The 10,610-nt window shown below is 36.3% G+C and overlaps 1 protein-coding gene across 1 annotated transcript; it reads right to left on the bottom strand.

The window, feature by feature from the left end:
* Positions 1-1,510: 1,510 nt before the first annotated feature.
* Positions 1,511-10,532, bottom strand: LOC118006487 (ribosome biogenesis protein BRX1 homolog). Its single transcript, XM_034999163.1, has 10 exons — positions 10,357-10,532; positions 7,298-7,409; positions 5,815-5,858; positions 4,275-4,345; positions 3,950-3,999; positions 3,771-3,844; positions 3,558-3,608; positions 3,318-3,419; positions 2,161-2,289; positions 1,511-1,919 (listed from the first exon to the last, which is right to left on the bottom strand). Exons 1-10 carry the CDS (start codon positions 10,513-10,515, stop codon positions 1,650-1,652), a joined length of 1,062 nt encoding a protein of 353 aa, XP_034855054.1. The 5' UTR covers positions 10,516-10,532; the 3' UTR covers positions 1,511-1,649.
* Positions 10,533-10,610: the final 78 nt, after the last annotated feature.

The following is a 10,610-nucleotide window of genomic DNA, read 5'->3' as shown; positions in this document are numbered from 1 at the left end:
AGTAGCCTGATTTAGACTATTTCAAAATAAGGTGGCCTAATTGTACATTCAAGGTTTCTTTGAAGAAAATTAAAAATGAAATATAATGGAAAATTGATTGTTCTGCCTACAGATTCAAAATAAAGAACAAAATTAAAATACAAGTGAGGAACTAGGAAAGATGTCTAGAATGACCCTGCCATAGAAGAGCTCTTACAAATTTGTAGATGACTACCACACAAAAACAAGATTAGTCCCAAAAAGGGGTATTTTTTTAACCTACCAAATTGACAAAAAATTATTTCACTGTTGTCAAGGGTACAATAAATGAACACTGACCTCTGGTGAAGTAACAGTATTTAGGGGAACAATCAAAATTTCTTAATGTTCACATCTTTTGACTTGAATTCCACTTATAGGAAACCACAAGGGTGGTATAAATTTGTCAAGAAATGTTTACCTTATGGTAAACATTCAGGTATGGCACCCATACCTGAAATACTATCCCATAATAAGGGACAGATCGTACAGCTATAGCAGAGTAGAATACTGTGCAATTACTAGTCATGTTGTATAATAAAGACACGGGGAAGTGATTAATATGAAATAAAAATAAGTGGGTCACAAAACACCACACACTTGATCCAATCCTATGTTATATGTGCATATGTATCAGTCTCTCTCTTACGCAGCCACCTACCTGTCCACGGCCACTAGCACCCAGAATCTTGTATTTCCTTCCTACTAAACTGACCTCCAGGAGGGTAAGCCCCGTGCTCTTCACCTCAGTTCTTTCATCAGGGGAAAAACTCAAATGTTCCAGTGCCCTCCAACTATTATTCCTTATTTCTTCCTTTTACTATTAAATTATCAAGTCATTTATACCCACTGCTTCTAAATTAAATTTGTAATCTACAAATACTTTCAACACATGTATTAAGTCATTTGATTCTCAAAACCTAAGAAGTATTGTACTTTTTTTTAAAAAGAGACAGAGAGTGAGAGAGCAAGAGCACACTCCCACAAGGGGGGTGGGCAGAGAGAGAAGCAGACTCCCCACTGAGCAGGGAGCCCAATGATGCAGGACTAGATCCCAAGACTCTGGGACCATGACCTGAGCCGAAGGCAGACACACCGAGCTACTCAGGTGCCCTACTGTACTTTCTTGAGGTGAGAAAACAAGATCAAGGATTGGCTTTTCCAAGGCCTCATTCATTGGTGACTCGGGGACTCCAACCTCAGTAAGATGCCTTTTATTTCTACCAGTCTATCTGCACTTTACCATCCGAAACTAAGCTCTCAAAAGTGCCTAATTCATTGTTTTAAAAGTAATAATGACCCAATAAATCTGCTTGAATTTCAGCTTTGCTAAACCCCAAATTTTAATCCAAGAAAACAGGCCTAAACCTGAGGTGAGCTAAATTTTTAGTAACACCAAACAAGCTTTGAAAAAAAAAAACAAAAAAACAGAAATTAACTGATGAGTTCTAAATATCACTAATGGTGATATTTAGAAAAACATACACACCACGGAAGCCACAAATTTTAATTTGATTTTTGTCTTAAATGCCACACTAATGAGATACAAGGTAGTCCTGGATAATAAAAAGTATTTACACATTGAATACAAAATAAATATAAAATTACTGAAAAGTTAGTTATCCACTGATTCATTTTGCATTCCCACTGTTCATCTTCTGTTTCATTTTTCTTTGCCTTTTGTAAATCCTTTTCTTTCTTGCTTTCAAATCAACTTTCGGCTCTGGTTTTACCCACTGTATTTCTATCGGCTTTTCCTCAGCTGGTATAACAAAAACATCTGCAGTGGGATCATGTGGAAGAATAGTCTTTGGTTCTTTCTTTTTCATTTTCTGTGCATCCTTCACTTGTTGTTTCTCTTTGTATTTTGCAGCTGTGATGGATCTTATGATACGCCGATGCTAAAAACAAAAAAATATCAGATGCTTTCAAAATAAAAACATACTACATATGGTGAGGACATTCACTTATGAGTCCTATTTTCCCTTCACTTTTGTCATTAAAAAAAAGTAGTAATTTGCAAGACTGTATGCAGCAAAAAAACAAATTTAGTTTCACAGTTAACAGAAATTGCTTGACAGAATCATTTTGGCCAGAGAGTTCTGGGCATCCAGGGACCACTGAACAACAAAAATAGCTTACCATGTTTGGTGACTGGTAGTGAGGATTTTCATATAAAGTTGGTCCTCCAAAACTTCCCTGGAAAATCTTTATGAGATTTAAGACAAAGCGAGGTCCTACTTCTACAAGAGCAGCATCTTCTTCTATGATCTTCAATAAAAGGAAACATTTCATTTTGGTTTGGATATACTATTCCTCAAAGTTAGGCTATAACCTCATTACAAATATGCCTAAAACAAGTGAGAACCAATTAAATTAAGGTGGAATGTATTTTCTGAAATATATTACTAGTTATGGGTAATTGTCATGGGAAAATACTAACTTTTTTTCAGGGTGTTCTTTCAAAATTGAGTAATTTCAATTTGGTCCTTATCTTGCTTCTCACAGTGCACATACTGAATGAATTTTAAAATGAATTTTAAAAACTGCTACCACTGTAACAGAATGTATTAAAGCACCCTGTTGAGAACCCTTTTAAAATTTAAGTCAACCCCTAAATTGTATTTAGACATCTAATTCAAATTAGATTAGATTAGTATATAAAAGGATACATGGCCAAATTTATTTTTGAATGGCTCCTGATTGTGGAATTAAGAGGCAACTTCTGAACTACAAATACTAACACAACACTGTTGGTTCAGGTATGTCTGCCCTCAGAGGCTAAGGGGCTATGTTTAACTCACACTGCAAGGTATCCAACAACCCATGCAGGAAAGAACCCAGATTACTTCACATGCTGTTCTTTCCACCTCTCTACCTTTCTGACTTCTTATCCTGCCAAACTCTTGCTTCAAGATTTCCAGAATCACTTCTCCTCCTAAATGAGTCGCTGTATGACTCATCTCACAGTTCTCATTGAATGCATTCTACAGGGATCATATTTTTCTAAGTCTTAACAACCTCCACCCCCAGATTCCAACCTCTTTAGAGAGAAACTTGTATCTTACTGAATATATAGTTGCATGTTAGCAAACCCTTACACCACACCAACTGATAGCCGTGGAAAAAAGTAAGTAGAGAAGTAGGTAAAGTATGAGATAGTAGTTAACTGCTACGAGTCTGTGGGGGCAAAAAGCTATTTAAAACAAAAGGACTTATTATTTGCATCTTCTACAAATGCTATATGCTCTATATCCTACTTCATTTCAAAGTGTAATTAAAAATTAATTAAAGCTAACCTGAAAGTTCCGAAACCATATCCTATTATCCAAAATGGTGAAAGTAAACACATGGTCCACAAATGGTTGGCTTTTGGGATGATATCGTGGTGTACTAAAGATCTAGTTAAAAAAAAAAAAAAATGTTAATTTCTCATTCTAGCGCATATCATGTATGTTTTAGACTCAAGAAATTAACAAAAAGTCCAAAGGAGACACTCATTTATATTACTAAAAATACTTTCTAGAAAAGATATTTACCTGAATTAAGAGTTCTTTTAACAAAGCATAATGTGGTAATTCATCAAAAGCCTATAAAAATAAAGTGAACATATCATTTACAACAGCAGTGTTTTGTTTAAAATTGTGGGTTTTTTGAAATTTTAACTAAATTGAATTACACAACTACATCCACTAAAAAACAACCATGCAGACTAAGAAGATTAGACCTCATATACTAAATGAGAAACTTACAGGGTCAAAAGACAAAAGGGGCCGAGAACCTTTCAAACAGTTTCCAGTCATCTTTAGTTCAGCTAGGGTATGGACTAGAAAAAATATAACAACAAAAGTAGTCATAACTTTGGCACAATTATCCCAAAAGAGTATTTTTAATTTTGTCTTAAAAAAAATCTTAAACTGAGTCAACTTACTGTTTTGAACGAGGAATTTAGCAGATGGCCCATGAGGTGAATTTGAAAGCCTGAAAAATAGGAAATTTTTCAACTAATGAGAATTTAGAATGTAGTAAATTCTTACTATCTCACAGTTTAAAAGACACCATACCATGTTTGTAACATCCACATATTTAATTTTCTTTAAAGGTTTCAACTTTTGTGAAATCAAATGAATTTGTTTCATCCCCTGGCCCCCTCTTTTTATATTAAAGACTGAAAGAAGTCTATAACCTAAGAGATATAAATAATAAATCCATTTACAAGAACAGTTCCACCTAAATCCTACTTAATACATTCTTACCACATATAGAGATCCTGTTTTTTCTTAGCTTCAAAATAGATACATTTATTGCAGTTTTTCATTTCACAAACCTAAACAAAGTATAAAAAAAGGAAGTAGATAATAAAAATGAGAACTAAAGCAATTAATATCTAGATTCCTCCAAAAATACTTAAGCAGGTTAATAGGCTACCAAGGTCTAAATCTAGGTAAATTCACAAAAAGAAACATTTAAAGTTCCCCTTAGGTATTCTAAGGTAAACAAGATACTCTGGCCTCTCTTCTGCTTACTGGGAACCTCTATCTTCCTAACATACTCCCATGTTCAACCTACAAAAAGTAAAAAAAGATACCCGAGGGATAAAGCACACCACAATTAGCCTCATCAATCTTAGGAAAATAAGAACCTTTAAGAACCAACTACATCCATTATAATGGTTATTTTTATTTTTAACTCTTTAGCGTTTTGATTTTAAGCTCAAGAAATTTAAGATTTTTCTTCCTCATCTGTACTATCATTTCTGTGATTTCCATTTTGTGAAATCACTAAGGGACTGGTGAAAGGCAGAAGTATAGAAAACGTATTTCAAGTTGAATTAAACTTCAACATCCTGAAGGTTTATATTACTATAATATTCATAAACTATCTAATACAGTACTCATCAACTCTCAACTACTTGAGACTTTAAACCTAACAACTTAAAAAAACTCTTAGGTTCACTGCTTTTGTTTCCTATTGGTCTTAGAACAAACAACAATACTTAACAACACTAAGCTGGTTGTTTTCTAGTCAAGCCTCAACTGCTGTAAACTCATAACTGGTTTTTTTTCACCTATCTTCACTTGAAATTATACTTGTTCATGGACTGAATCCCCCATTGGAATGTAAGCCCCACTGGATGACAGGGCAGTTTTTCTGTTAAACGGTTTCCACAGCACTAGAATAAGGCCATTTATAACAGAGGTTCAAAAATCCATGCTAAATGAATAAAATAAGCCTTTCTAATAGTGAAAGGAAATGAACTTAAAACACAATTCCTCTAAATTTTTAAAAGTTGGCTTTAAAATATAAGTTCAGTATCTTCAACAATACTTTGAAAATTAACCTATTACTAATTTGTAGTATCTTAAGAGCAATTACCACGTGTATCACCTTTAATACTGGCAGAATACTTTCTAAGATGTGTGGTTTTAAAAATATTTAATGGACTTTTATTTTGTACATGTTGATAGTTTTTTAATAAGTACCCATTATAAATTTAGCACTGTACTGTACATGAGAAAAAAAGAGATATAATCCTTGTCTTCCAGAAATTTCAATATGTTTGGTAAGATAAGACAAATATAAGAATGATCAAAAAGTAATATATACTGAATCACTAAACTGTGAGAATAGACAGTATATAAAAATTTATAAGGCAGATTATTGAAGAGTTAAGAAAATTTGTCTGAGTTACCTTTTACAATTTAGAAGTCACTGAATAACTGACTTATTGTTTAAATCAACTATCTTTAGTGTTCCAAAATATTTTATTTTACTTGAATTACTATCTAAAATTACCTCATTAATGACAAATAACTTGTCTTTACGATCCATTTTTGTATCTATAAAAAGAAAAAAAAAGTAAATTAAAGATTTCAAAGCTACTTCAAACAAATCATACATGCTTTCTAAAAAAGTATTTTTTTTTTTTTTTTTTTTTTAAAGATTTATTTATTTATTTGAGAGAGCGAGAATGAGAGAGAGAGAGCATGAGAGGGGGGAGGGTCAGAGGGAGAAGCAGACTCCCTGCCGAGCAGGGAGCCCGATGCGGGACTCGATCCAGGGACTCCAGGATCATGACCTGAGCCGAAGGCAGTCGCTTAACCAACTGAGCCACCCAGGCGCCCTAAAAAAGTATTTTAAGTGTTTTTACAATCTTCAGTTTAAAAGAGATTTTATTTTCAAATTAGACCTAAAAACACATGACCTCTTTAAAAATCTTGTTCATTTTTTCTAAAAATGGCTGATTAGAAAACAGCCCTCGAGAATCATAAATTATGATCTAAGCAGTGTTTCTAGTCAACTTTACCTATTCCACAAGTCCCTTTCAAATATGGAAACATTCTCACAAACTGAACTATGTTCTAGGATTGCAGTTTAAGGAACACTCACTGAAGAAACTAAAATTTGAACTGAAGAAAGTTTCTTTGAATTCTGAATCATAGTTGTCAAGGAAATGGACTGAAAAAAACTGTTTCAGATTATCACAGAAAAAAAATTAGATCTCTTATTAGTTTCAGAGATATAAAGATACTAACAGCGGACCCCAGTTTGAGAAACAGGGGCCTAAGGAACAATGTTATTACCTGGAATTAAAGCCAAAAGCATCTTCCAACACAGGCACAAAAACAGCTGTATGATGGAACTGCCACAGTTCTAAACTTAAAACTTCACTTGCCTGCAAGATACACCACCGCTCAAAAGAGTATCTTGGCGTTTAGAAGTAGGCTGAGCCCCAAATTAAACGTGCTTCAAATCCCACTCTGGTCCATTAACTTTCTAATAAGAACGGGGTTTTTTGTTTGCAAAAAAAGCAAAGATAGTAGGGCACCTAGGTAGCTCAGTGGTTAAGTGTCTGACTCTCGATCTCAGCTCAGGTTTTGATCCTGGGGCTGGGAGTTCAAGCCCTATGTGGGACCCCACACTGGGTGTGGAGCCAACTCAAGAAAAAAAATGCAGATAGCAATACATGGCAGTCCTCAATTACTTCGAAGGGCAAACCAGCTCGTGACCTCTGAGGGCATTACAATGAAGGCACTCCTGGACCTTCAAGAAATGTTTCGATAATAGGATATCTAAGAAAGTGAAGGGAATATTTAATGAATTTTGTAAAGAATTTCTAACAAAATATTAATTGGAAAAATCTTGTCACTGTTCTGAGGCAACAGAGTTCTTTACCTGAAAAGGCTGAACAAATGACAAGGTTAAACAATGACTTCAAGTGAGAATATACAGATAACTTTATAAATAAGAACTTTTAAAGTGTATGATATAAAGGCACCTGCTTTAGAATGAGGCATCAACATTCTCAAGTCTTGCATTAAATGTCTTGTTCTGAAATTTATTCCTCTGGAAGAAAAGATGAGAATCCGTTCCTTATTTTTCCACTTGCCCTAAAGAAAAAGAAAATGTTAAGATTTTTAAATCTCATACTGAACCTACCTTGTTTTTCTTTTTAAAGATAGTTTTAAAAGTATCTCTTTCTTAACTACTCCACCATCCTCTAATGTATCAAGACTTCATCCTTAATTCTGCCTCTCTCCCATGTATGTAATTCAGGGAATTGAGATGTTTCACTATACATAGAATCTTTCCACCCTTGAATTCAGAACAAACTCCTCAGTCAATATTCCTTTCACAAGAACACTTTAATATTAATATTTACTAGTTCCTACCAGGAGTCAGGCACTGTTCTTATGTGGGAAGATAGTCAACAAGCAAGCAAATCAATAAAGACATGAAGGCAAGAACAGCATGAAACCCTTATTTAGATGTTTTGCCATTTCTATTCTGTATGACAGATAACCATAACCATAACATATCTGTCATATAGGATAGAAATGGCAAAGCATCATGGCATCATGTGATTATGCAAAAAAGGGAACTTAAAAAGTCCCCATTTTTTCTTAGTAAGACAAAATTTAGATCCCCTATCCAAAAAAGCAAGCTAAGATAGCCCTTAGTTCTAATAAAATAACACAGCCAATGGAAAAGTTAACTTCTTGTATGTAAGGTAAGTAGAGACACAATAATATTCATAAAAAGTTTCCAGGGAGTAAGCCAAACAATCCTGACAATCTCTCAGTAGTATTCACTGACCATGGCTGCCTCCCAGAAATGCTTTCCTTGGCTTTCTTCATTTTTGGTTTTTCTTCTTCCATCTCTCCAATTCCTCCTCCTGACTCCAAAGTGTCTTTCCTAGCCCTCTTTTGGTTTCTGTTCTCCCCAGGACAGAGTTCTCATAATCATTCCATAGCTTCAATTGTCAAATCTATAGAAAGGTAAGGAACTCTCTCCACTCCTAATAAACCAAGTATTTGACTTAATACCTCAAATTCAACTCTAGAAAACTAAACCTTAAATAAAGTTTCCTGTTAAATGATGCAACCATCATTTCCATCCCCCAGGCTTTGAATCATCTATTTGCCCTATTCTCCTATATCATAAGCACTACTAAATGCTGTCAATTTCGCTTTCAAAACAAGAAGATATCAGGAGGTGAAGAATGAAGGGGGGGAAATCGGAGGGGGAGACGAACCATGACAGACAATGGCCTCTGAAAAACAAACTAAGGGTTCTAGAGGGGAGGGGGGTAGGAGGATGGGTTAGCCTGGTGATGGGCATTAAAGAGGACATGTTCTGCATGGAGCACTGGGTGTTATACGCAAACAATGCATCATGGAACACTATATCAAAAACTAATGAAGTAATGTATGGTGATTAACATAAGATAATAATAAAAAAATAAATATACAGTAAAAAAAAAAACAACTCTTAATGTCTCCTAATCCCCTCCCATTCCAAGTACCCACATTCAGATCCTTATCATCTCAAATCTCCTAAATGGCTAGCCTTCCCAGACAGGTGTTTTTCCAATAGGTTTGGCCGACAAGCACCAGCTTAGTCTTTTTAAAGCACTGTTTCAATCACATCCTTAACCTCCCAGGATTTTCTAAACAAACTCCAATACAACATAGCTTTAACGCTGGATTCTAAAATACATTTCTACTTTTACCTCACTATTGCCCTAAATCAACCCTACCTTTTAGCTAATCTGGCTCTATTTTCATTTTTCCTCCACATCAATGCCTTTGATCATTTTTTCTTCTTTGCCCTTGTATTGTTCCCTCTCATTTTTGAATACTAAAATTGTGCCCTTACTTTGAGATCCAGCTCAAGGGCTGATCCCTTACCTGACTGTCCTAGGGTAAAAGTAACCTCTACCTTCTGTACTTCCATAGAATTTCTCATAATATGACTCAGGTCATAGATACTACCCTATTTCCTTCCAGGTTAAGGGAAGAGTGGGAGCACTAACATTTATTGAAAATCCTCCAGAAGTCCAGCTTATTCTTCATAAAAAGTAAATCACATTTTCTTCTTCTTAATTTGCAGATGACAAAAGAGCTCAAAACGTGGACATTAATTATCTGTAGGGCTAGAATTTAAACTCATCTTTCATCCCTCAGAGCTAACGCCTTTCCTAGTGCTTGCCACCATAGTGGTCATTTATCACCTACTACCTGCTAAAGTACTATGCTAAGGGCCAGGAAAGTAAAAATAGAATCAAAATAGAAATAAAACAAAGACCATCTTTGTGTCCAAAGTATTCGACCTAGCTTACGGAAAGGAAGTTAAGCCCAACAACTTGTGTTCACCTTCTCTTGAATACAAACCACGAACTTACATGAGTTCTTAAGTTTCCTTCCAAACTCCCAACACTTCAGAAAGAAAGTCACATTCTAGTTTAGCAATCCCAAAGCCAGAGGAAAACTAACTTCGTACAGTACCTGACCTATATATAACAAGTCTGAATACGAGAAAAGTTCATTCTATCTAGTCTAGCTTTCATCATCCCTTAAGAGTTGAAAACCTGATCAGACAAGTCAAAGTCATTATCCCGAGGGCAGCAACTTTTTAAAGGACCGCCTAACAAGCTTCAGGATCCCTGACTGGCAGTAGCTACGGCGGAAGAGGGGGACTAGTAACTTCTGGAAGATATATACTCAACAGCGAGAAATAACTTTAAGGAAAAGCAATACCACCCCCAATGGCGGGAAATGGAGTAATCAGAAGACACAACACTGGGACTGAGTACCCCAAAGGTTGCTTCCCTGTGAACCGTTCCGAAGCCCGCCCGCTTCCTCGGCCGCAGCCTCCAGGAGACGGCCACGTGCATGAGAGCTAGCTGTAAGCGCGGTGTCTGAGCGGGAGGAGAGCTGAGACCGGGCTCCGGTAACAGACAGGCAACTTCGAAATTAGCAAAGCTCTCATCAGGGAGGTGGCCCCAGGGAAGGCGTGTAGAGCCGCAGGTGTAACCTGGATGAAAGCCCTCTCTACCTTGCAAACGGGGCCTGGGATACGGTCTCTCTCTTCTTCCTCCGCCTCTTCTGCCATGTCGCGCAGCTTAGCTGGCTGCTTGGCATCTTTTTCGTTCCTTTTTGTTTTTTTCGCCTGAACCGCCAAGCCTCCACGCCGCTTCCTCTTGGTCGCCGCCATCTTGCCTGACCGCCTTCGCTCTCGGCTTTCCTTCCGGCTCTGCCGCTCGCTCCCCTTTCCGATCTCTATGGTACCGAGCGCTCGGCTCTGCAGTC

The sequence above is a fragment of the Mirounga leonina genome, unplaced genomic scaffold (genome assembly GCF_011800145.1).
Source record: "Mirounga leonina isolate KUSES-001 unplaced genomic scaffold, KU_Mleo_1.0 Mir_97, whole genome shotgun sequence".
Classification (NCBI taxonomy): Eukaryota; Metazoa; Chordata; class Mammalia; order Carnivora; family Phocidae; genus Mirounga; species Mirounga leonina.
This window is presented reverse-complemented; position numbering and strand designations above follow the sequence as displayed.

Excerpts from the sequence above, each read along its gene's own strand:
- LOC118006487 (XM_034999163.1), bottom strand. The coding sequence starts at position 10,515 with ATGGCGGCGACCAAGAGGAAGCGGCGTGGAGGCTTGGCGGTTCAGGCG. Across the intron at positions 3,420-3,557 it reads TAAAAGAACTCTTAATTCAG|ATCTTTAGTACACCACGATA; the intron begins GTAAATATCTTT and ends TTTTTTAACTAG. Across the intron at positions 1,920-2,160 it reads ACTACCAGTCACCAAACATG|CATCGGCGTATCATAAGATC; the intron begins GTAAGCTATTTT and ends TTTTGTTTTTAG.